General features: G+C 41.5%; 1 protein-coding gene and 1 long non-coding RNA gene across 21 annotated transcripts; one reads left to right on the forward strand and one right to left on the reverse strand.

Moving 5' to 3' along the window:
• Positions 1-1,550: 1,550 nt before the first annotated feature.
• Positions 1,551-16,238, reverse strand: LOC135103165 (uncharacterized). Of its 19 annotated transcripts, none has more exons than XR_010269951.1 (12): positions 16,021-16,238; positions 12,068-12,302; positions 11,189-11,465; positions 10,499-10,595; positions 9,177-9,272; positions 8,157-9,070; positions 6,996-7,104; positions 5,853-5,979; positions 5,136-5,321; positions 4,562-4,976; positions 3,885-3,993; positions 1,551-3,679 (listed from the first exon to the last, which is right to left on the reverse strand). XR_010269951.1 is itself a non-coding variant. In XM_064009253.1 (11 exons), the coding sequence occupies exons 7-9, from the start codon at positions 5,881-5,883 to the stop codon at positions 4,942-4,944; spliced, it is 252 nt and encodes an 83-aa protein (XP_063865323.1). In that variant the 5' UTR covers positions 5,884-5,979; positions 6,996-7,104; positions 8,157-9,070; positions 9,177-9,275; positions 9,825-11,465; positions 12,068-12,302; positions 16,021-16,238; the 3' UTR covers positions 1,551-3,679; positions 3,885-3,993; positions 4,562-4,941. The 19 variants fall into 19 exon arrangements, 2 of the variants coding, with proteins under 2 accessions (XP_063865323.1, XP_063865322.1); XR_010269952.1 differs by having other exon boundaries at positions 9,182-9,275; XR_010269946.1 differs by having other exon boundaries at positions 9,177-9,275.
• Positions 16,239-17,821: 1,583 nt separating this feature from the next.
• Positions 17,822-25,514, forward strand: LOC135103166 (uncharacterized). Of its 2 annotated transcripts, XR_010269962.1 has the most exons (5): positions 17,822-17,963; positions 19,108-19,366; positions 23,187-23,356; positions 24,037-24,129; positions 24,939-25,514. It is a non-coding gene; the product is annotated as an uncharacterized LOC135103166 (long non-coding RNA). The 2 variants fall into 2 exon arrangements; XR_010269961.1 differs by lacking the exons at positions 17,822-17,963; positions 19,108-19,366 and having other exon boundaries at positions 22,772-23,356.
• The last annotated feature ends 1,504 nt before the right edge of the window (positions 25,515-27,018 follow it).

Genomic DNA, 27,018 nt, shown 5'->3' on the forward strand with positions numbered 1-27,018 from the left:
TTATCATTCATTTAGACTCTCTCTCTCTCTCTCTCTCTCTCTCTCTCTCTCTCTCTCTCTCTCTCTCTCTCTCTCTCTCTCTCTCTCTCTCTCTCTCTCTCTCTCTCTCTCGAATAAAATGACTGGTGAGGAATTCTAATAATTAAAGTGCTAAAAAATCCATTAAACTACGAGAAATAAGACAAATAATTAATGACACACCTAATAACACAAACAAGGAGTAATAAACAAAACTTAAGCCAGAAAACACGAAAAGATAAAACTATCATATAAAGAAATACGAAGTTAAAAAAAAAATCATGAATATCAAATAAATAACTCACATATAATCAATAAACACGTAAGGAACAGTAAATAAACAATTAAGCCATTCATTGCAAGGGCCACAGTCAGAAAGTGAAAAAAAAAAAATACTTAGTTAAATACCGAGGCTAAATAAAACAAGGAATTAGACAAATGACAAATAATTAATAAATACATAAGGAATAATGAATAAACAAAAATTAAGCCAGGAAGACTATTATAATTATTGCAAGGAGACGATATGTATGTATGTATTGTATGTAATTCGAGGTTAAAATGGCTCAAATCTGACCCAACAGCAGGCCATAAGTGAAGGTGTTCCTCAAGGCAGGGAGGGGGGAGCAATGAATAGGGGAGGGGCTATAAACTATTGGGGGGATATTAATTAATGACGCATCCAGTTTAGCGTGTGTGTATATTTCGCGTTGTGATAATTTAAAGGTTTTCTCGCGTTTTTATCTTTATTTATTGATTGATTTTATTTATTTATTTTATTTTTTTGGCAGGTGTTATATTTGTTGAGTGTTTTAAGTAACTGTGGCTCATTGCATCAAAACTCCATTCATTACCTTCGTGGGAAGGTTCAATTTGGCAAGGTTTTATTTCGCATTTTGGGTTTTGTAGTAAATTATGCATTTTCTCATATTTTTCTTTGCTGGTATTGTCCCTTCCACGCCATATATGACTGGAAAGTTGGGGGCGCCTTCCCCCCCACCCTCCACTGCTACGTTTTTTTTTCTTAATCAGTCAGTCAACCAATCAATCAATCCCTTCATGAATCATACCCATTTCCAGGTGTCACCCCCACCCATAGATCTCTCATTCTGTCATGTATGAACAAGTGCTAAGGGCAAGCTGAACAAGTACAAAGGGCAAGCCAGCTGTCTCTTTTAATATTCTTGCCTGAAATAACATTACAAATGAGGGTCTATTAATCATCCATTAAATAATCCATTTTTATTGCTTTCTCATTCTTCTTGCTCTGTGTATTGTTAAATTGGATGGTTATATCATTGTCCCTTCCTGTGTTTTAGTGTGCCATTACCTGTCCTCTCTTCCAGCTGATATTTAGTTTGTACTAAAATAGACTGGCATAACTTTACAATTTATACACAAATAACAACATAAACCAATAATGCATTGATATTATGCATGATAGGAGTGGACATTTCCACTCTACATCATTAATGAATGCATGATGAGACGCACACTATTACAAAGCTAATGAGTTCAATACAAACACTCAATAACAATTTCAATAACTTTATTAAAAATAGCAATCTTTATAAATCATGAAACCAACATCAAATGCACAATAATGCAAACACTTTTTACACACACACTCTTTAATGATATTTCCTAATATACAGTATAATTCCAAACAGAGAGAGAGAGAGAGAGAGAGAGAGAGAGAGAGAGAGAGAGAGAGAGAGAGAGAGAGAGAGAGAGAGAGAGAGAGAGAGAGAGAGAGAGAGAGAGAGAGAGAGAGAGAGAGAGAGAGAGAGAGAGAGAGAGTGATGAACTACCTGGGGTCATAAATGCAAAGTACAGGTATCAGTCAGGCAAAGCATAGTGCTTGCCTGTCTCATATGGAATGTAAAAACATGGCTTCATATCATTCCAGACCTGGGATTATGGCCAAAAGTTACCAAGCAGTGCTGAGCAAAATCCAGTAGAGTAATATTCAGTATCATTGAATTACTGACAAAGTAAAGATCATTATGTGCAATGATACTCACTACCTAAGAGCATTTCAGGTTACTACCAAGAGTCTGACCATGCTGGCAGGGATGGTTAGGCTACAACACATTACATACTTCTCCATTCAAATCAGTCAGCTGATTAAATGGTGAGTTAAACCATTTTGATCATCTAAATCATATTAAGGCATTGGATGAGACCTGGACAGCTTGGGTCAACACCATACATAGGTACTCCACTACTCTGTGGGAGACACTTGATTGTGGCAAGAGTCATCACAATACCAAACACCATCCTTGACAAAGCACAGCATGGCCCACTCATCCACAGGAACCCAGCCATCTCTAAGGAGCAAATTAATGCTGCCCAGTGTCACTCCTCATCACTTTTAGGGAATAAGAAGTAGATCCCACCCCAGCACCATCTTTACATAGAATATAATACAGAGGATAGAGAAGGAACACAAACAGGGCACATGGTATGGTATAGAACACCAACCCTCACTTTTGGAAAACCCCAGCCACTCAGTAGGAGACCAGCCAGTCACCATGGCTATCACCTGGGGATTCTTAGGAACAGGTGTTAGGTATAGAATGAGAGATAGAGAAAACTCCCAATACATTTCAAGTCTATACGCAATACAATTTCAAGTCTACATAGACAAAAAAATGTTCATGAATTAAATGCAATATTGTAAGTTTTAAATGTTATGTGGTACCTTAGATAGATGGACAGGTCACTTGAGAAGAGAAAATAAGAAATGTCTTAGGAAGAGTATTTTGTCATATGTATGAATATATATGACTGTATGACATAGATGACTGGTGAAGTAGATTTTGTCCCTTATCAGAGTGGTTGTGTAGCTGAAACAAATTAATGATTATCAAAACAGAGACACATTTGAGCTGATTGGTGAATTACAGTTTCAGAGTGGATACGGCATACACTGGGATGATAAAACTACTGCAGTCATAAAGTAGATGAAAAAATACTGTGGGGAGGAATGTAAAGCAGTAAAATATGCAAAAAGAAAGAAAGAAAGAAAGAAAGAAAGAAAGAAAGAGAGAGAGAGAGAGAGAGAGAGAGAGAGAGAGAGAGAGAGAGAGAGAGAGAGAGAGAGAGAGAGAGAGAGAGAGAGAGAGAGAGAGAGAGAGAGAGAGAGAGAGAGAGAGAGAGAGAGAGAGAGAGAGAGAGAGAGAGAGAGAGAGAGAGAGAGAGAGAGAATGATGTGACATGACATCTTTAAGTACAAATGAGTATATAGTAACCATACACTGATACTTGTCCCCTTATACAGTGATAAGTTTACCCAAACACAATGGACACGGATGGAACTTTTGGAGGCTAAAGTGCTCCAGGTGACTGGTGGACTCCATTTCATTGCGGAGGTCCAGGATTCTCTGCACAGTTGGGCTTTTGGTGTCAGTGGAAGTGGTGGCAGTGTGGCAGCAGTAACAGTTTTGGTCTTTCTATGGGCAAGTTCTGTAGGATTCATATTCTGCCTCCTCATGAGGGACATCAGTGTGAAGGGTCAACAGAGCATCAATTCCCTCCTCAGGCAAAGAATGATGGATGCAATTTTCTGTTTCTTGTTGTTGCTCCACCTTTTCAGAGTGCTTGAGGCGCTCGTCAGCCACCTTTCCACTGCTGGTGGGTGTCTTAGACTCACTGGTTCCTGTTCCACATCAAGAGTGTTAGCAGATGCCACTTGTATTTCATCTACTTAGTACATTACATCATTACATAAATAACTGGTGTTATCTGATATTAAAGTGCTAATGAGCAACATGCCACAGAAATCTGTTTATTTCAAGAAAATTATGAAGATAATAATAATGTTTCGTTGCACTTCATAAGATGGCTCAGTTTTTACTACTCACCAACACTGCTAAAGATAGCAACTGGACTCTTAAGGACGCTGCTTATCTTCTCGAGCTGCTGAAGGTCATGATCTGCTTCCTTTTCCTGCACCAGCTTTGATATCAAATCCTGCAGGAAACAACTGTGTTAATTCACATTTTGAATAAATCTAATAGATGAAATTTCACTTACAACACCTTATGTGTCTCTGGTGACTCATGGAGGACAGATACATCACCTGAGAGTAAATGGTCAGTGAAGAAGTTGACCCTTGATCCTGGCTAATCACATTAAGTACATTAAACACTCCTGTTAACTAATAAATGAGGGATAGATTTCTCTGGAAGGTTACATTACACTACTTCCCTGGCATTTGAAAACATTTTGCTCTACATGAACTCATATGGAAGCTTTACTGCAACATTAAATCTCAGCTAGATGCCAGATGGTGTAGCCTCCATCACAGAGCAAGGTAATGATATGAAGGCTTAGTACTTTGGTCAACACCTGAATAAGAACCGTTTGAGATGCAGCAGAGATCACTAACCTGCCAGCAATTGAATAAGAAGTGTGTGAGATGCAGCAGAGATCACTAACCTGCCAGCAATTGAATAAGAAGTGTGTGAGATGCAGCAGAAATCACTAATCTGCCATGACATGAATAAGAAGTGTGTGAGATGCAAAAGAGAGCACTAACCTGCAGAGTGGTTTTGCTTCATTTCCTCTCATTCATGATGGAGGCTGGCAAGGTCTAACTCGCGTTCTCGAGCTTGTTGCTTCATCACTCCTCGCTGCAACTGGTAGATGGTGATGTAGTCACCTGAAGAAGGATAAAATTCTTCATTAAAAGACCAAGGAAATGGCATACAGTAAACAGTAAACACTTCCTCCACTTCACTTTTACAGATGATTCAAATGAGCAAAAAACATGCATACACCGATGGACTCTGTCTCCTCATGCACTACAGCATGCTTAAGCTGCTACTTCCTGTCACTTAGCTCAGCCACCTCCTTCATGCTGCAAGTTAACCTGCTCTCCAGGACCCTGTGAGCCTCCTGCAGTTGTTGCAGCTTCTGTTAAAGCTCAGTTCCTCCCAATCCTGTTGTTTCTCCTGATAAAAACAATAAGTTTGTTTCTCTCAACTTTTCTTAATACAGCCTCAATAAACAAATCCAATAACAATGCTTTTATTTTGTTATTAATTCAAAAAATTGAGCAACAGTGAGGAAAAATTATTTGCTTTATTATTAGAGAATATAAACTTTCTTACCTTTTGGTTCAGTTATGACATCTTCAGACAACTTTTCATGAGCAAGAGATTCTCCCAGCAGTTTGTTATACTTATCCCTCTCACAGTCTAGCTGAACCTGAAGACTGCTGCACTCACTCTCCAACCTGCTAACCTCAGATGTCAGTGTAGCCACTTGACCCAGCAATTTCCCCTTGGTATCTGTACCTGGAGGTGAAAAATTGATGCAACAGAGGGCCAGACAAGAATGACCAATGGAAGTAATTAGACGTAATGTAAGAAGTGGGTATAAGACTAAGGGAAATAGAAGGGCAATGGAGAGAGGGTTAGATGCACCCAGAAATGTCTGTGGAGCCAGGAAAAATTTTAACTTGTAACAGAGATAACTAAGAGCAACTGTGAATGAATGTGATGTAGCCTCATCCCATGACTGGGAAAATGCAAAAGCAGCACCTCAGACACCAGGACCATGATGACTGGCAGCTCCCAAAATTAGCTGCTGGCTTTTGTACTCCTAGTCACCACAGGAGGCTCATCCACAGCTAATCCTATCAGCTGATCATCTTGGGTGAAGTAATTGTTTATCAGTCTGGCTGTTGAGTCCTGATGCAGAGATGTGTGTGTGTGTGTGTGTGTGTGTGTGTGTGTGTGTGTGTGTGTGTGCACTTTGGAAAGCCTCCCTCCAAGGAGAATGTCAGTTTGATATACAAATATATATTCATGTGGATGGTAGCTCACATTTAGCTTCTGAGTTCTCACATGAAGACATGCCATCCTTGTCTTTTTCCTCTGAGGGAGTGACTTTATACTCTGTGATAAGTGCATGCAGCTCACTATTCTGTCTTGTGACGTTTTTGATTTCTATCTGTGAAAGACACAAGAAGGCAGTAAGTTAACTTGTTTAACATGCCACATCATTTTTATATATATTATGCCAAGTTTAAACAGGAAAGCCTCACCAGAAGCATCAACTAAAGACCAAAGTGATTAACAAATCTTTCACTTTACCACCCTTAATGACAAAAGCTGCTGATGTAGCATCCCATCCATATCCTGCATTTTTACACCTTCATGATTCCATTAGATTACATTAGATTACATTAGAACAGTATGTGACCAATGACGTCTCCATTCTACATTGCCATGACAAGAATACAGGGCTTTACTGAACATAAACCAAGGACGCCTCCATTCTACATTGCCATGACAAGAATACGGGGCTTTACTGAACATAAACCAAGGACGCCTCCATTCTACATTGCCATGACAAGAATACAGGGCTTTACTGAACATAAACCAATGACGCCTCCATTCTACATTGCCATGACAAGAATACAGGGCTTTACTGAACATAAACCAAGGATTCCCTCCTCCTCTCTCTAAGGGTTAGGGTTCTCTCAACAGTTACAGCGTGGTGTGAGAGATGCAGTGCTGTCAAGGCTTTACTATTTACAGGAAGCAACACACCAATAAATAAATGTTACTTTGGAAATGAAACTGAATAATCAAAGGCTTTATATCTCATGAACTTCCCTTCTTTAATAAACTGTCTTCAAGCTGACAGACTCCAGTAGTATTGCATCTTAGGAATATTCTACAGCTGATTTCATAATAACTGCTCTCTAAAACTGACTACATGCCTCCTTCCCTACCTCCTACAGACTCTACTCAACAATTGTTGTTATTCTGTTCATGCTGGTGTGACAGTTAACCAGTATATTAATTCCTTAGTTATGTACACTCTAGAATGGTGGTTCATTTTATCTACCAGTGATTTGAATTCCCAGCTTCTAAGTATTACATTATTATTTGTTGATTGGTACCATTTGTATGCAATCAGAGAAAGATTTCAATATAAAAACATATCCATGTTACTGTTACCTTTCAGAATGTAAACCAAAATGAAAGCTATGTAAATTTCTTGGTTCTTGTGCTTCTTCAAATGCAGTCCCTTGTCTGGTTTCTCTGTCAATTCTAATTTCTTATTGCTCTGTGGAAAAACAAAGTACAAATGTTTAGGATGAACTGATTCAATAATATTGCTTTCACAATTTCAATATTGTTCACAATTTCTGCAGGAAGTTTACTCCATATATTTACTATACGATTAAAGAAAAAATGTTTGGCCTTGTGGGATTTAAAACGTTTGGGTATAATCTTGAATCCATTATTTCTTGTTAGGTAGAATGAATGAGGAGGAGGAGGAGGAGGAGGAGGAGGAGGAGGAGGAGGAGGAGGAGGAGGAGGAGGAGGAGGAGGAGGAGGAGGAGGAGGAGGAGGAGGAAGGAGGAGGAGGAGGAGGAGGGAGAAACAAAGATAGGAGGGAAGGAAGAAAGGAAGAAAAGGGAATAAGAGAGAGAGAGAGAGAGAGAGAGAGAGAGAGAGAGAGAGAGAGAGAGAGAGAGAGAGAGAGAGAGAGAGAGAGAGAGAGAGAGAGAGAGAGAGAGAGAGAGAGAGAGAGAGAGAGAGAGAGAGAGAGAGAGAGAGAGAGAGAGAGAGAGAGAGAGAGAGAGAGAGAGAGAGAGTTGGTAAGGAAAATTATTACAATGGTCCAAGGTGAAGAACAGGGACTGGAATGAGAAGTGGAAGAAGCATATAGAATTGGAAAATACTCGTATAGTGAAGGAGGTAAAAGACCATTAAAAGTGAGAATGAGATCCCAAGTTACAGTAAAGGAGATCCTAGTGAGAACTGGGAAGCTGGCTGAAAATTCAGAATACAAGAATATTTGGGTAAAAAAGAGATATGAACTTGGAAGAAAGGGAAAAAGAGAAGGATCTGAGGAATGAAGCCAAGCAAAAAAAACGAGAGAAGTACAGAGACCGAGAAGCAGAAATTTTATTGGAGGGTACTAGATATGAAACTAAGGAAATGGTATATTCAGGAAAGGGAACAAGAAATGAAAGAACCACAACAGCAGACAGACAAATTGCATGTGGTGGGAGAAGTAGTATATTAAGAGTAATATATACAAAACAAACTTCATGTAAACAAATAAAATTTTCAGAAAACTTGTCACACAAAACCTTATTAACAACTCACCTTCTCCTTCTGCGGCATTTCCTTCCTTCTTATCTTTCTCCTTTCCTTCCCCATCTTCCTCCTCCTCCTCCTCTCCCTTCCTCTTTCTTTCCACCTTCCTCCTCCTCTTGTGACTCTTAACTCTCTTCCTCCTCGTCCTCCTCTTCCCCTGTGCTTCCCTCCTCTGAAAGAAAAGACTTGTTTAAAAAGCAAGCAAATATAGTAGTAATAGTAAAAAAAAGTCAATGAAATGAAAGTTTATACACATATGAAATTAGTGAAAATTTGACACCAAACATTCTCTATCTGTAACATTACATCAGAATGACGAGAACACAAGATATGAAAAGTGAAAGGGAATGATGTATATAACAAAGAAAAACATTGTATAATGACATATGACAGGAAAATAATCTTGTATACTTGAGTCCCTTAAATACTTGCTTCCTTGTATATTAACTCCCAAAATGCTCATTCCTTGTACTCTCATTTTCAAAACACCTCTTCCTTATATATTGTCACTCAAACACTCCTTTCTTGTACACTTATTCCTAAATCACTCCTGTCTTCCTGTATTCTCATTCTCCAAACACTCGTGCCTCTGCACACCCAGTTCCTCAAAACATTTCTTCATTGTTTACTCATCCCCCAAACACAGCAACTTTCTTGTATACTCAGCTCTCAAAAGATGCATTTTTAAACATCCATAACTCCTTTTATTTTCATTCCCCAAACACTCCCGGCTGTGCACACTCCAGCACGTTAACACAATAACCAAGCAATACACACGACTACTGGCACCAATCCAGATCTGGCCCCAGCACCCCTGCCTCCTTGTGTGCCAGCTCCAGCAATGCACGGCCACAGCGGCAGTACGCGTCACCACACTCGGGCGCCTGCTCCCCACACAGCTCCACCAGGGACTCTGTTGCCTCCTGGAGTGGTAAGGAGTGTCAGTTAAACCTGGTGTTTACTTTCACTATGATATGAAACAATTAACAACACAGAAAACAACACAACTAGGTAACATGCAACACATACCACACCTAAGCAACAGACACAACTCGAAGGCAGCCACAGCAGATTTGAAGTCCCCCACCAGGAGGTGTCGCTTGCCCCTAGAGAAACGGTCGAACGCTGCTGCACTTGCCGCACGTCCAAGGGGAGCAAGCAAACAGGCCATCATCAAACAAGTCTTGACTTTAACCATTCGTAATTTACACCATCATATATTGTGGAGTAACTTCATGTTTAGTATATCTTAACATGGAACATTATTAAGAATGTGTACATGCTTGTATTATTTGATAAATTATGTGGTCAGCTACACTTTCCACTCACACTCTCATCCATCACCAAAATTAAACTAACCCCCTATTACTTTCCTCCCACCCTCAGAATTATTAAACTAACCTCCAGTCACATTCTTCTGACACCCTCATCCCTCACTAAAAATTAATACCAACTGGCAAAATTACCAAACTAACCTCTAAATATCATCCTCCCACCATCTAGTCTCTCACTAAAATTAATCTCACCAAGCACGATTATCAAGCTAATATCCAATCACTTTCCTCTGACCCTCAAAATCCTTTCCAGCTGGTAGAATTATTAATCTATACTCCAGTCACTTCCACCCTCTCATCCCTCATTAAAATTAATCCCAGCCTTCAAAATTATTGAACTAACCTCCAGTCAAAGAAATATCACTGGTTTTGTGGGGGATATTGTCACTGCACTAAGGGATGCACACAATTTCTCGTAAGTTTTCACATTTTGCGTTCAACTGTACCGGTCTAAGTGGAGGAGTGAAAAAGTGACATCTAATGAATAGTTGCCACAAAACTTATTCTCATTACTTTTTGTTCCTTGTCATTTTTCTTTCAGGCTTTTTTCATCATCACAGCAGCTTGAAATTTTGAAAATACATGCTATTTGAGGAGGTAGCTGTACATGTGAAAAAAAAGAAGGGAAACAAACATCCATACTTGTGACTGATATGAAAAATAAACTATACATATAAATGTATATTTCACTTTTCTTTCTAGCAATTAAAAAATGTACATACGACAGTATTTCTTTCTTTTCCTCAATAAATACGACAACAGTATTTTTCCTTCCCTTCAGTACACCGAGCCTTTCCCTTAGTACATATCACAGTACTTTTCCTTTTTGCTCAGTGCATATGAGAATAATTTTCCTTTTCCTCCATGCATATGACACTACTTGCCCTTTTCCTTTTCTTTCCCTAAATAGAGAAGACAAGACAGAAATTTTCTTTCCCTCAATACACAACACTATTTTTTCTCCCACTCTCTCTCTTGTACAGAGTCAGTTTCAATGTACTGGAAGGTTATGCCTACGGGAAACTGAAGGACAGCTCAAGCAACGAGTGGACGGGCACGGTAGGAGCTCTGCAGTCAGGGGAAGCTGACCTCACTGTCTCTGAATTGTCCATCACTGAGGAGAGGTTGAAAGTTGTTACCTACACCCAGCCTATCTATATCATCAGGTGAGAGATACAGGTGATGATCAAATAATATTTTAAAGATGTTGAACAAAGTGCTCCCTTAACAGATTAATTGGATCAGCAAAATGTTCAGAATATGAAATGTCAAATAATTAGATTGATCTATCTATATGCCAGGCTGGCAGTCCTATACAGGGTGCCCCAGACACTACACTATACACTCACATACAACATTGACACTGTTAATCCAAATTCTAATCTATTTATCTATATACCAGGCCAACAATCCTCCCCAAGACACCGCAGACAAATCACCACACATTCACACTCTTAACTTCATTATTATTAACGATTTAGCTGTCTATACATCAGGCTGGCAATCACACACAAAATGGCCCAAACAAGGCACCACACACACATTCACACTCTTAATATCATCTGTCAGGCCCTAGTGGAAAGGGACAATCTTGTGGCCCACCATACTACACCTCAGGAGGTCAGACACAGCATTCAGTTAACAAAAAATCACATTAACACCCACTCCCCACAGAACATAGTAACACAAAATCAGATTAACACTCACCCCAACGTCACATTCACAAGACAAGTTCTCATCCCACAGCCGTAAACTGTTTGCGGCCACCCACGAGGACCTTGCCAAGAAGATGCTTGCCTACACAACCCCAACGGACACAGCTCTGTACCGGCGCATCCCGGCTAACACGACAGGCCTCGCCAGCATCCTCTTCTTCATCGAGCGACTCCAGAGGTGCTACATACCCACGGGGGAGAAGCCTGTTAGCATGGGAGTTGCTGCTGGCTGGTACATGTTGTCAGCTCTCCTACAACAAGGTGAGGACCTGTTGAGGTGTAAGACTGGTCAGTTCAAGTGTTGGAGCATTTAGTGTTTGGTAAGATGGCTGGTACATGTTGCCAGCCCTCCTACAGCAGGGTGAGGACCTGTTGGGGTATGAGACTAAGTTGAATGCAAGGGTAGTGGTGTTTAATGTTTGATAAGATGGGAATACAGAAAGACAGTTATTAAAGGATAGATTTAAAACTGGGAAACTTTACATGATACCTGGTGTATTTTCATAATTGAGCTGATATTAACTTGAATTAGTTCTGGCAATGAGCAATATAAGCAAGTGGTGTTAATATGACTGATATGGATATCAAGTAATGTATTTAATTTTATCAGTAGTTCTCTTCATATGATGATATCAACAGTTTTCTTAGTAAGATATGAGATATAAATCTTTTAGAAATGATGAGAAAACTCTTAAATTGCATTTTCATCTCTGAAACATTTTAAAATGGTCTTTTCTACATTTTTTAATTTAAAAAGATGTGTTACTTTCAAAGATTTTAAATTGCCTTTGTATCATCCTCCATGTCTTAAAATTGCCTTTTCATGGCATCTTTCCCTCCTCCTCTTCCTCCTGCAGGCTCCAACACCTACCCAATCAGCAGTGCAGCACGGGTAATCTACTGGGTTGGCTACAGTGTGTCCCTCATTGTGTACACATCATACTCTGCCACACTGGTCTCACATTTTGCTGTGGAGCAGCCTGCACCTCTGCCATTCAGCAACCTGCGGGACCTGTCTAGGCAGTCAGGCTGGGATGCTGGATGCAACAACAATGACCTCTTCCAAGTGACAGCCTCGGTGGGTCCTTGGCTTCTTGCTGTGTGAACTGATATACCATCCAGGTGGCTGAGAGTGTGAGGAGAGAGAGAGAGAGAGAGAGAGAGAGAGAGAGAGAGAGAGAGAGAGAGAGAAGAGAGAAAGAGAGAAAGAGAGAGAGAGAGAGAGAGAGAGAAGAGAGAGAGAGAGAGAGAGAGAGAGAGAGAGAGAGAGAGAGAGAGAGAGAGAGAGAGAGAGAGAGAGAGAGAGAGATGAGAGAGAGAGAGAGAGAGAGAGAGAGAGAATTTTGTTCAGTGCCAGATTATGGAGTCCACAAAAAGACCAGCTGCCCAGGAGCCTCCACAATCTGGGGTCTCCACAATCTGAGGAGTCTCCCACATAAATATTCTGTAAGTGAAAGAAACTTAAATTAATCAAACACTAGTTTTCTATGAACTAAATATTTTTTTTATTACTATCAAAATAACCACTTGTTTCATTTACACTAAATAAATATGTTCCTTTCACTATAATATATTATATGTATTAAAAACTGCATGGAATACAGATACAAAAATATTAATATAAATATTTCAGGTAGATGGCCTCCACACTCAGGCTGCTCACAGGCCTCCACAGACACAAATCCAGCCCTTGATTTGTAAATTAATTATTTTATTTAATTATTTATTTTTCCTTTGTAAGAGGAGCACTGCCTTAGGGAGGGAGAGAGAGAAAGAGAAATAAAAAAAAAAAAAAAAAAACAGATGCCATTTCTTTAAGAAATGGCATCTGTAATAATAATCTGTTATATGCCATAATAAATTATGGCATATAACATAAAATGTTATATGCCATTTGATAACAGTTTTCTATAGATCTAAGTGTAACTCAGTAAGTTTGTAACACAATCTCCCTTTCCTAAATCCAAATTGCTTTAATTATCACTGGGAGAGGCTGGGATGGACTGGGAGAGGCTGGAATGCACTGAGAGAGGCTGGGATGGACTGGGAGAAGCTAGGATGCACTGGGAGAGGCTGGGATGGACTGGGAGAGGCTGGAATGCACTGAGAGAGGCTGGGATGGACTGGGAGAGGCTGAAATGCACTGGGAGAGGCTGGGATGGACTGGGAGAGGCTGGGATGGACTGGGAGAGTCTAGGATGCACTGGGAGAGGCTGGGATGGACTGGGAGAGGCTGGGATGGACTGGGAGAGGCTGGAATGCACTGAGAGAGGCTGGGATGGACTGGGAGAGGCTGGGATGGACTGGGAGAGGCTGGAATGCACTGAGAGAGGCTGGGATGGACTGGGAGAGGCTAGGATACACTGGGAGAGGCTGGGATGAAAAGGCTGGGGCTGGGGCTGAGGCTGGGGGAAAAGGTCAAGAATGTTGGGTGTATCTCCAAGACAGTCAGGAATACGAGTAGGGTGTTGCACCAATTGCTCTAGGTCATGGAGGATAGCAAAGTTGTAGGCTAGTTCACCAGGATGGTCAGTGAAGGGAGAGGAAAGCCAAAGCTGGTGGTGAACATTGAAGTCTCCAAGAATGGAGATCTCTGCAAAAGGGAAGAGGGTCAGAATGTGCTCCACTTTGGAAGTTAAGTAGTTAAAGAATTTCTTATAATCAGAGGAGTTAGGTGAGAGGTATACAGCACAGATAAATTTAGTATGAGAGTGACTCTGTAGTCGTAGCCAGATGGTGGAAAACTCAGAAGATTCAAGAGCGTGGGCACGAGAGCAGGTTAAATCATTGTGCACATAAATGCAGCATCCAGCTTTGGACTGAAAATGAGGATAGAGAAAGTAAGAGGGAACAGAAAAGGAGCTACTGTCAGTTGCCTCAGACACCTGAGTTTCAGTGAGGAAAAGAAGATGAGGTTTAGAAGAGGAGAGGTGGTGTTCTACAGATTGAAAATTAGATCTTTGACTGCGAATGTTGCAGAAGTTAATGAAGAAAAAGTTGAGGGGGGTGTCAAGACACTTAGGGTCTTTGACAGAAAGGCAGTCTGACCTGGGGACATTTATGGTCCCCCTCCCCAGATGGGGACTACGAGGCTGGTGTAGGAGTCGCCACGATGATTTTAAAATTTTTGAGTGAAGGGTGTGTGTGTTATTAGGTGCTTGTAGTTTTGTGTGGAGGAAGAGAGTTGTCTTTAGAGGGCAGGCTATGACTGCCCCCCTTGTGTTGTGAGACACAAAGGGAAACGTTCAGCGAGGTCACAGCTGGGTTTAATGATAAGTTCACAGCACCCCCCTGAACAGTGCTTTAGACCTCACTGGTAGTAATTATCATTTAGGCAGATGTCTACTGCCTCCTCATATATATATATATATATATATATATATATATATATACCCAGCCAACATTGGATAATGGGAGGCATGTGGGTGTTTTGTGGGCTACTTTATGGGTCCCATGTGGGCTACCCACATTACTGTAAAACACAGGTTGTTCTTGGAGATTTAAACTTTTTGTATTTATAAATATTGATTCACATGACAGTAAAGATTCATTTTACTAACATGCCAGTTTCTCTTAAACCAAGCAATTTACGTGTAATCTTATCTTACAAATGGCTTGAGGCATTCTCTAACCCTCTTGGAAAGTCGACAGATATAAGTAATACTGCTAATTTTCATTGAAATATTAAAAGAAAATTAAATAAATAAATAAATAAATAAAATAAATAAATAAATAAATAAATAAAAATCTTTTGGTTCAGTGATGTTCCTCATTTTTTGTCCAAGGTTCTAACCATACCTAAACTAACTTAACCACACCAAAACTAACCTAACCCATACCTGCTGTAACCTAACCATACCTAAACTAACTTGACCACACCAAAACTACCCTAACCATACCTGCTGTAATCTAACCATACCTAAACTAACTTAACCACATCCAAACCTAACCACACCCAAACTAACCTAACTGTACTTGGTGTAATCTAACCATACCCAAAACTAACCTAACTACACCCAACCATATCAAACCTAACCTAACCATACCTAAACTCAAGGCAAGGTATGGCGTGTCTAGCCAGTGGTAGCCATAATTATTTCCTATTTTCATCAATAAGAAAAGGCATTGAATTCAATTTAAAAAAAAACGTTTCAATTATTGTTAAAGGTTTGTAGAAAAGAATATGGTAATTGTCTAGAGTCCTTACCGGGCCTTATTACTGGTCTATTCACTTCAATTCTTTTACACATACCTTCACATGCACCTAAAACATCATTTTAAAGTGGGGGGACAAATGCCCCCTTCCCTCTAGTCGGTTAGGTTAGGTTAGGTTAGGTTAGGTTAGGTTAGGGTAATTGTCTAGAGTCCTTACCGGGCCTTATTACTGGTCTATTCACTTCAATTCTTTTACACATACCTTCACATGCACCTAAAACCTAACCTAACCTAACCTAACCTAACTTAACCTAACCTAACCTAACCTAACCGACTAGAGGGAAGGGGGCATTTGTCCCCCACTTTAAAATGATGTTTTAGGTGCATGTGAAGGTATGTGTAAAAGAATTGAAGTGAATAGACCAGTAATAAGGCCCGGTAAGGACTCTAGACAATTACCAAGAATATATCAAGAGCTAGTGTTATTTCATAAGATAGGTAATGAAATACTGGCACATTAATAAAAGTGATATCAAGCCTCAATATACTGACATACGGTAATAACAGTGTAGTACCATCACAATCACCAGCACCACCACCTTACCATTTATATCACTAGACAACCACCTCTACACCGTACGTAATGTACTTTCCACATATAATGCATACCTTTGGGCAAATTGGTGTCAGCGGAGCATTGAATGAATGCCTCTTGGCACTTGCTGGGAGACTGGATGCCTTGGTAATCTGCAGGGATCACCACTTTTTAACACAGGCTAACTTCTTACTTTACACGTTATGGAAGGCATCAAGTATGGCTTCAAGCATTTTAAAGTATTCACAACATTGTCGAGTGCAATTTAAGATACCTTACTTCTGAACTGGTGTGAACCCGCCAACGTACTGTTTACAGCACCCGCTGGGTTAAAACGTATGTTCACTTTTTAAATCTCTGGATTAAAGTATATTGCATTTTCAAGTTCAAAAATTAAAAATATTATTGCATAAAAATAATGCACTTTTTTTCTCTTTCCACAAGTTACCTCCAACAGATTATTAAAGGTAGGTGGAAAATTTATTTAGAGCATGATGAACCCAGCCGTTAGCAGGAAGGCGGCACAACAACGTCAGCGGCGCACCTACAGAGTGAGAAGAGATATTTTCGCTGAGTACGACGATGCTGAGTTACTGAAAAGATTCAGATTGGACCGTGCTGGTATTGTTGCAGTGACTGATATAGTGAGAGACAAGCTGCAAAGTAAAACTGAAAGAAATAGAGCCTTGACCCCTGAGATGGTGGCCATCACATTACGATATTTAGCCACAGGAAAAATGCAACAGTGCAGTTGTGATGATTTTGGAACAACGCAGCCCACTATCAGCCGTGCAATATCACAGACAATTGATGCACTGGCTGACCCAGAAGTAATCTGCCAGTTCGTGGCTTTCCCTCACACCCAGCGTGAAGTGCAGCAAAAAACAGGCAGAGTTCATGCAAGTAACTCAGTTTCCCGGTGTTGTGGGAGTGATTGATGGCACTCATATAAGAATTGTGTCTCCTCATGTCGATGAACATGTATATGTGAACAGGAAACGCTATCACAGCATAAATGTGCAAGTAGTATTTGATGCTCACTATAAGATTCTTGACATTGTGGCAAGGTGGCCTGGCTCAGTCAACGATGCAAGAATACTAGATAAGTCAGCACTCAAACTGATGTTTGAGGAACAACATGTACCTGCAGGATGCTACCTTCCCGGGGACAGTGGCTATCCCTGTAAGCAGTGGCTCCTCACTCCTTACCTTCGCCCTCAAACTGTTGCACAAGCTAATTATAACAGGTGGGTTTATTTGTAAATAGTGTTCTGTTAGGTTTAGATATGCTTTGAACGAATCTAGTAGCTTTCTCCCCAGGGCCGCCCTCCCGCGTGTGCCCGCAGCCCCTACAAGAACCGGTCCCTTGCCCCCTCTTTGGGCACGCTCTCCTCCCAAGGCTAAGTCCCCGGGGCGTGGCTGCCCAAACTAACCCCCCTCCTCCCAACAGTTCCAGTACCTTACGATGCAGCCGAGGGGACTGACGCCACCACCACCACTGCCACCACCGCCACAACAAGGGTTATTCGAGTGGGGAACATGCTTCAGGTGTTGCCCCAAAAATATGCCTCAGCCCCCGCAGCCCCACTTCCCCATGATAGTGCAGGCAGGGAATGTCATACAGGTGAGAGAGAGAGAGAGAGAGAGAGAGAGAGAGAGAGAAAGTTTTTTACATACAGAAAGGAGAGACGGAGATAGAAAATCAATCTTACTACTACTACTACTACTTCTGAGCACCTCCTTCCTCTCAGGTTGTTCCAGCTGACAACACGCAGGTATTAGGGGCAGAAGTCGTTGGAGTTGGTCGGGTCATGCAAGTGGTCGGAGTCCCCAGGCTTTCCCCCGACCCCAGCCCCAGACCCCTGCCCCAGCCACCCCTCTCCCTGTGACCCCTGCCCAGTCATCCCTCACCCCTCCCTGCCCCCCTGCGGTGCTGCCAGCCGGGGTGATGGGCAGGTGGAGGTGGGCCACACACACCTGGGTTAGCTGTGGCTTGGCTTATCTCCCTCCTCAGCAGGTGAGAGAGAGAGAGAGAGTGTATATACATCTGTTGTTATTGTATTTATTTGTCTATATTTTCCTTACAGAGTGATTGATTGATTAAATGATATATATTGGTGTTAATATATACAGACAGACTGGTATATAGACATTCTGATATGTGATGGCCAGTCCATGGAGCACAAGGTCTTTGTGGACTAATGAATATTTTACACTAAGGTTTAAGACCAGTGTTTTATTCAGCTATCATGAAAAAAAAAAGAAAAAGACAGTACATAATTATTTAGTAAGTAATTCATAACTTTAACCCAATCAAATTATAGATACATGCAAAAAAGAATTATATCAATAACAAAAGTAAATAATAATAATAATAACTATTACAAATTACAAACAATTACATATGTTTATAATAGTAGAGCTGATTACAATTTGAAAACTAATAAATACAATGAATAATTACTTGTTAAGTGTTGTTTTATCAGTAATTTAAAGGAATGTAATGGTTTGTTTTTAACTGTGTCCGAGAGCCGGGTCCAGTGCTTGGTTCCTCGTGAGACGACACTCTGTTGGGCACGGGAGGTTCAGCAGAAGGGTGTCCTCAAGTTACCTGTCTGTCTTAACTGAATATCATGAGCCCGTGTCTCTTGTGTTTGTATTAAGAGCTTTGTATACAAACGCCAAGGTCTGGAATACAGTAATGTCTCCAGTTTCTAGGAGTTTAAGATCCACTGCTATGTTCGGACTTGTTACTGTTTGTCTTATTCCACATTAGCTTTTTTGGGGCAAGAAATAATTTATGAGTGTAGGTTGCACTAGGAGAAAGAGAGAGAGAGAGAGAGAGAGAGAGAGAGAGAGAGAGAGAATGTTTTAGATATTATTATTATTATTATTATTATTATTATTATTATTATTATTATTATTATTATTATTATTATTATTATTATTATTACTGCTACATATTTCTCTCTCTCTCTCTCTCTCTCTCTCTCTCTCTCTCTCTCTCTCTCTCTCTCTCTCTCTCTCTCTCTCTCTCTCTCATCTCTCCTCTCTCTCTCTCTCTCTCTCTCTCTCTCTCTCTCTCTTACAATAATAGTTTTACCCTTCTCTCTCATCCTCTCTCCCACTTCCACTCACTCACTCTCTCCCTCCTTTTGCAGCAAATCCCGAGGATCAACGAGGACATGGTGGACCCAGAGATTGCAGCAGCAGCGAGAGAGAGAGAGAGAGAAGCAAGAGAGGAGGGAGAGGAAGGAGAGGAGGAGGAGAGAGAGGGAGGCCAGGAGGGAGGCACGTCAGAGAGAGAGGGAGAGGAAGAGGTTGATTCTGTTACAACAACAACTGCAACAACAACAACAGTTAGTCAGTGAGGAGGGGGAGGGGCCGTCCTCTGATGCTGAGGATGAGGTATTGTTCAGGGTAAGTAGTAGTAGTAGTAGTAGTAATCGCATCATTTTTAAACTTTCCGAGATAATCTTATTTCAACAGGTAGAGATGAAAAAGTCTTCTAACTGACAAAAAAAAAACATTATCTATTTATTTTGTTATGTAGGCCAGCCAGCCGTGGGGGGGACAAAACTTCAATAAAAGAGACTCTCTGAGGTGTGGCTCCCCAAAATAGAATTGCAAATGGTAGCCAGAATTTACATGAATACTGGAGGGTGCTGTCAGGCCAAACCAGCTCCCCCATCTGTGCCTATGCAGTGTCTGGCCAGCCACTAGTGTGTTTTGGGGGCTCAGACCAGCAGATTCCCACTGTTTATTCACTGTTTGTGTTGATGCAGTGTCTGGCCAGCCACTTGTGTGTTTTGGGGGCTCAGACCAGCAGATTCCCCACTGTTTATTCACTGTTTGTGTTGACGCAGTGTCTGGCCAGCCACTTGTGTGTTTTGGGGGCTCAGACCAGCAGATTCCCACTGTTTATTCACTGTTTGTGTTGATTTAGTGTTTGGCCAGCCACTTGTGTGTTTTGGGGGCTCAGACCAGCAGATTCCCACTGTTTATTCACTGTTTGTGTTCATCTAGTGTTTGGCCAGCCACTTGTGTGTATGTAGGGGACTCAGACCAGCAGATTCCCACTGTTTATCCACTGTTTGTGTTGATGCAGTGTTTGGCCAGCCACTTGTGTGTTTTGGGGGCTCAGACCAGCAGATTCCTACTATTTATCCACTGTTTGTGTTGATCTAGTGTTTGGCCAGCCACTTGTGTTTATGTAGGGGATTCAGACCAGCAGATTCCCACTGTTTATCCACTGTTTGTGTTGATCTAGTGTTTGGCCAGCCAGTTGTGTGTTTTGGGGGCTCAGACCAGCAGATTCCCACTGTTTATTCACTGTTTGTGTTGATCTAGTGTTTGGCCCAGCCACTTGTGTGTTTTGGGGGCTCAGACCAGCAGATTCCCACTGTTTATTCACTGTTTGTGTTGATCTAGTGTTTGGCCAGCCACTTGTGTGTATGTAGGGGACTCAGACCAGCAGATTCCCACTGTTTATCCACTGTTTGTGTTGATGCAGTGTTTGGCCAGCCACTTGTGTGTTTTGGGGGCTCAGACCAGCAGATTCCTACTATTTATCCACTGTTTGTGTTGATCTAGTGTTTGGCCAGCCACTTGTGTTTATGTAGGGGATTCAGACCAGCAGATTCCCACTGTTTATCCACTGTTTGTGTTGATCTAGTGTTTGGCCAGCCAGTTGTGTGTTTTGGGGGCTCAGACCAGCAGATTCCCACTGTTTATTCACTGTTTGTGTTGATCTAGTGTTTGGCCAGCCACTTGTGTGTTTTGGGGGCTCAGACCAGCAGATTCTCACTGTTTATTCACTGTTTGTGTTGATCTAGTGTTTGGCCAGCCACTTGTGTGTATGTAGGGGACTCAGACCAGCAAGATTCCCACTGTTTATCCATTGTTTGTGTTGATGCAGTGTTTAGCCAGCCACTTGTGTGTATGTAGGGGACTCAGACCAGCAGATTCCCACTGTTTATCCACTGTTTGTGTTGATGCAGTGTTTGGCCAGCCACTTGTGTGTATGTAGGGGACTCAGACCAGCAGATTCCCACTGTTTATTCACTGTTTGTGTTGATGCAGTATTTGGCCAGCCACTTGTGTGTATGTAGCGGACTCAGACCAGCAGATTCCCACTGTTTATCCACTGTTTGTGTTGATGCAGTGTTTGGGTCAGCCACTTGTGTGTTTTGGGGGCTCAGACCAGCAGATTCCTACTATTTATCCACTGTTTGTGTTGATCTAGTGTTTGGCCAGCCACTTGTGTTTATGTAGGGGATTCAGACCAGCAGATTCCCACTGTTTATCCACTGTTTGTGTTGATCTAGTGTTTGGCCAGCCAGTTGTGTGTTTTGGGGGCTCAGACCAGCAGATTCCCACTGTTTATTCACTGTTTGTGTTGATCTAGTGTTTGGCCAGCCACTTGTGTGTTTTGGGGGCTCAGACCAGCAGATTCTCACTGTTTATTCACTGTTTGTGTTGATCTAGTGTTTGGCCAGCCACTTGTGTGTATGTAGGGGACTCAGACCAGCAGATTCCCACTGTTTATCCATTGTTTGTGTTGATGCAGTGTTTAGCCAGCCACTTGTGTGTATGTAGGGGACTCAGACCAGCAGATTCCCACTGTTTATCCACTGTTTGTGTTGATGCAGTGTTTGGCCAGCCACTTGTGTGTATGTAGGGGACTCAGACCAGCAGATTCCCACTGTTTATTCACTGTTTGTGTTGATGCAGTATTTGGCCAGCCACTTGTGTGTATGTAGCGGACTCAGACCAGCAGATTCCCACTGTTTATCCACTGTTTGTGTTGATGCAGTGTTTGGCCAGCCACTTGTGTGTTTTGGGGGCTCAGACCAGCAGATTCCTACTATTTATCCACTGTTTGTGTTGATCTAGTGTTTGGCCAGCCACTTGTGTTTATGTAGGGGACTCAGACCAGCAGATTCCCACTGTTTATCCACTGTTTGTGTTGATCTAGTGTTTGGCCAGCCACTTGTGTGTTTTGGGGGCTCAGACCAGCAGATTCCCACTGTTTATTCACTGTTTGTGTTGATCTAGTGTTTGGCCAGCCACTAGTGTGTTTTGGGGGCTCAGACCAGCAGATTCTCACTGTTTATTCACTGTTTGTGTTGATCTAGTGTTTGGCCAGCCACTTGTGTGTATGTAGGGGACTCAGACCAGCAGATTCCCACTGTTTATTCACTGTTTGTGTTGATCTAGTGTTTGGCCAGCCACTTGTGTGTATGTAGGGGACTCAGACCAGCAGATTCCCACTGTTTATCCATTGTTTGTGTTGATGCAGTGTTTGGCCAGCCACTTGTGTGTATGTAGGGGACTCAGACCAGCAGATTCCCACTGTTTATCCACTGTTTGTGTTGATGCAGTGTTTGGCCAGCCACTTGTGTGTATGTAGGGGACTCAGACCAGCAGATTCCCACTGTTTATTCACTGTTTGTGTTGATGCAGTGTTTGGCCAGCCACTTGTGTGTATGTAGGGGACTCAGACCAGCAGATTCCCACTGTTTATCCACTGTTTGTGTTGATGCAGTGTTTGGCCAACCACTTGTGTGTTTTGGGGGCTCAGACCAGCAGATTCCTACTATTTATCCACTGTTTGAGTTGATCTAGTGTTTGGCCAGCCACTTGTGTTTATGTAGGGGACTCAGACCAGCAGATTCCCACTGTTTATCCACTGTTTGTGTTGATCTAGTGTTTGGCCAGCCACTTGTGTGTTTTGGGGGCTCAGACCAGCAGATTCCCACTGTTTATTCACTGTTTGTGTTGATCTAGTGTTTGGCCAGCCACTAGTGTGTTTTGGGGGCTCAGACCAGCAGATTCTCACTGTTTATTCACTGTTTGTGTTGATGCAGTGTTTGGCCAGCCACTTGTGTGTATGTAGGGGACTCAGACCAGCAGATTCCCACTGTTTATCCATTGTTTGTGTTGATGCAGTGTTTGGCCAGCCACTTGTGTGTATGTAGGGGACTGAGACAAGTTTATTTAATGTTCAGTGACCCATTTGCAGGCACAGGGGTGTTGAGGAGCTGGGTGTGCAGGAGACAGACAATTACAAAGGTTTACAGTTCAAATGCTACATGTATCTTCAAAATACAGATAATAAGTAGATAAATATTGAAATTAATATAAAATACCATTCTTTATTTAACACTTAACCAAACTTAACCAACATACACACACACGCTAACTCAGACAGTTCCCTAACTACCTTACCATCCCGCAGGAGGCCATGTCGGAGGTGCCGGTGGTGGGGTCGCCAGTTCCGGAGTACGAGGTGGAGGAGGAAAAGGAAGAGGAGGACGAGGAGGAGGCACGGATAAGGAAGAAGAAAAGATTATTACCTGTAGCCCTCCCTCCAGCTGATAAGGGGATATTAAGGAGCCCTTCCTACAGGTGTGTCTGTCTACCTGTGTGTCTCTTTCTATCTCTCCTTTTCATTTTTCCAGTTTCCCATTATTTTCTCCACCCTCTCACTGTCTTTTCTCAGCCTCTCACAACCTGTCACACCCTCTCCCAGCTATTCACAGCCACTCACAGCCTCTCTCTCTCACTCTATCTCATTCCCAGTGTATCCAGACCATTCCAGACTTACCCCAAACTGTCCCCAAGACTTCCAGTCCATCCCAACTTCTCACAGCCTCTTCCAGCCTTTCACAGTCTCTCTCTCTCTCTCTCTCTCTCTCTCTCTCTCTCTCTCTCTCTCTCTCTCTCTCTCTCTCTCTCTCTCTCTCTCTCTCTCTCTCTCTCTCTCTCTCTCTCTCTCTCTCTCTCTCTCTCTCTCTCTCTCTCTCTCTCTCTCTCTCTCTCTCTCTCTCTCTCTCTCTCTCTCTCTCTCTCTCTCTCTCTCATTCCCAATGTATCCAGACCATCCCAGACTCACCCCAAACCATCTCCAAGACTCCCCTTCTCTCTTCCTCTCCTCTCCCTCTCTCTCCCTCCCCTCTCTCACTCTCCTAACTCTCCCCAGGAGAGGCCCCAGTGGTGAGCAGATGGTGATGCTGGAGATGATACTGGCATATTGAGTATTATAATTAGCCATAAACACTTGCTTGCTTACTTTCATGTCTACACAGGTTCGTTCGATGCAAGGAGTTGGCACAGGAGGCGTCCGAGGCTGTGTAGAGCGGCCGTCTGAACCTGGTGCCACAGCTTACTATGTTCAACAGGTGCGTGTGTGTGTGTGTGTGTGTGTGTGTGTGTGTGTGTGTGTGTGTGTGTGTGTTTTGTGTGGTCATTTCACTATCTATCTATCTGTTTAGTTTGTCTCCATCTGTCTGTCTTTCTGTCATTGGTCTGTCTGTCTGTCTGTGTATTGCAATGATTTTTCAGTTATGTATTTTATTTTTTATTCTTGTGTACTTGTGTCTGTCTGTATGTATGTATGTATCAGTCAGTGAGTCAGTCAGTCAGTCACTCAGTTAGTCAGTTAGTCAGTCATTCAGTCAGTCAGTTAGTCAGTCATTCAGTCAGTTAGTGAGTTAGTCAGTTAGTCAGTCTGTCAGTCACTCACACAGTGTTAATCCTCCTCTTCCTCCTCCTCCTCCTCCTCCTCCTCCTCCTCCTCCTCCTCCTCCTCCTCCTCCTCCTCCTCCTCCTCCTCCTCCTCCTCCTCCTCCTCCTCCTCCTCCTCCTCCTCCTCCTGTTCCCCACCACCCCTGCCGAGAGGTGAGTGTATGTACGTGTGTGTGTGTGTGTGTGTGTGTGTGTGTAGTAATAATAGTAATGCTATGTACATATATAAATACTGTTAATATTATTGATAAAAAATATTGATGATGATGATGATGATGATTCAGTGGTGATTATGAAAATGTGCATTACAATATAGGGTAGATATTATTGTTATTACCTGTGTGTGTGTGTGTGTGTGTGTGTGTGTGTGTGTGTGTGTGTGTGTGTGTGTGTGTGTGAGGAATAATTGAATAATTGAATAATTGATGCTCTCTCCTTTGCTATTCATTATATACATGGACAGATGCCTGAAGGAAGTGTGTGTAAGGGAGGATAAAGAGATCATGCTGGCCTATGCAGACGATGTCGCTGTCGTGACAGGAAGCCAACAAGATCTTCAAGAGGCCATGACAAGATGGAATGATGTTTTAAATAGGGAAGGAATGAGAATGAACAAACAAAAAACTTATTTACTAGTGGACAAGCAACAAGTGATGGTGTGGCTCTGAGCCACTGTAGTAGGGATGTTATGGTTTAAGTGTAGGAAGTTGCAAATGCTCACCTAACAATTGCACCTTAGTAGAAAAACACAAACAGGAAGTTTATGCAAGTTTTTATCCTTATATAAAATGTTGTATTGCATCAAACCTCCATACATTACTGTCTCTATCCAGTATGAGACCGGTGTTCAGGAAGCACAAGCATGTGCTGAATAACAAGAAGCCGGCATTGGTGAAGGTGACAACATTTCATCTATTTATACATACTTTTTATTATTAAAGCTTATCTTATAATTATTTCTGAAGAGATTGACTAATTTTTGTAGTATTTATGACTTAGAACTATGATAAAGCTATGAATTGATATAATTCCTGATTTGTTTTATCTTTTCATTATCCTTCCTTTGTTAATTGAGTATTTTATATTACTTAGCTTAAAAATGCAAGAACGGTTCAGAAGTATCCAACCTTGGGCTAAGGGCCAAAATTATGGTATCATTCAAAATGTCCTTCAAAGAAAGCCCTCTGTAATCCAACACACTTAGCCCATTAATCCTTCCATTTCTCATCAATTTGTTCAACATTCATATTTTTCCCTTATAGGGTTGAACAATTTTCATGGGTTCAGAGCAAAAGGCTTCCTCATTCCTCCCCAAGGTATTCTCGGATGGTAAGCAGGTTTGACTCTGGAGGCAAACCTGACCAAGGGCTACTGCCCAAGGCTACAGAGGTTCCTCTCCCTGAGGCTGAATGCACCATGTGAGATGGTTCTGTTATGTGGATGAATGTCATGGTGGATAGCAGTGCCACCACATTCCTACAATCATCCATCACTCCACTGCTCAAACGCTTCTGCAACCAATGATAGGTATGCTGCCACATTCTGCATGGTCTCCTTGGCTCTCAGATAAGGATACTGTCAACAGGTTTGGGATTGCCAAAAAATCATAAGGAGCTATGTCTGAAAAGTCCAAGAGAGAGAGAGAGAGAGAAAGAATGAGCAAGAGAAAGAGTAGGATGAAGCAAAGGAAGAGTCAAGAGAGAGTAGGACAAGAAAAAACAGAACAAATAAATCCCCTACACGTCTTGTCTCCATTCACACAAGCCATGAAAAGCTTGTCCATCCCTGAGTGCTCAGAAGCAGTGTTCCACTGATGATGTGGAAACTTGAGACACCCAATCATTTAATGGGCTTTAGTAGGTTTTGTCACCAGTCTTCTGTGTGTCACTGACTACATTTTGAAATTTTTATCTGTTCTATTTAATTTTGTGTGTATGTACACAATGTTTATGGTCAATAAACTATTTATAAAACTATTTATCTGTGTGAGTAAGATAAAAGCAGTTATTGTTATTATTATTATTATTATTATTATTATTATTATTATTATTACACATTTTCCTCCTTGTATTTAAATATTATTATTATTATTATTATTATTATTATTATTATCATGAATTGTTCTTGTTTATAAATAAAATACTGTAACTGATTATTATTTTTTTTATCATTCATTTAGACTCTCTCTCTCTCTCTCTCTCTCTCTCTCTCTCTCTCTCTCTCTCTCTCTCTCTCTCCTCTCTCTCTCTCTCTCTCTCTCTCTCTCGAATAAAATGACTGGTGAGGAACTCTAATAATTAAAGTGCTAAAAAATCCATTAAACTACGAGAAATAAGACAAATAATTAATGACACACCTAATAACACAAACAAGGAGTAATAAAACAAAACTTAAGCCAGAAAACACGAAAAGATAAAACTATCATATAAAGAAATACGAAGTAAAAAAAAAAATCAAGAATATCAAATAAATAACTCACATATAATCAATAAACACGTAAGGAACAGTAAATAAACAATTAAGCCATTCATTGCAAGGGCCAC

This window comes from Scylla paramamosain, chromosome 8 (genome assembly GCF_035594125.1).
Source record: "Scylla paramamosain isolate STU-SP2022 chromosome 8, ASM3559412v1, whole genome shotgun sequence".
In the NCBI taxonomy this organism is placed as follows: domain Eukaryota; kingdom Metazoa; phylum Arthropoda; class Malacostraca; order Decapoda; family Portunidae; genus Scylla; species Scylla paramamosain.

Excerpts from the sequence above, each read along its gene's own strand:
- LOC135103165 (XM_064009252.1), bottom strand. The coding sequence starts at position 11,220 with ATGAGAACTTGTCTTGTGAATGTGACGTTGGG. Across the intron at positions 8,320-11,188 it reads CTTGTGAATGTGACGTTGGG|AGGAGGGAAGCACAGGGGAA; the intron begins GTGAGTGTTAAT and ends CTTTTCTTTCAG. Across the intron at positions 7,105-8,156 it reads AAATGCCGCAGAAGGAGAAG|AGCAATAAGAAATTAGAATT; the intron begins GTGAGTTGTTAA and ends GTTTTTCCACAG.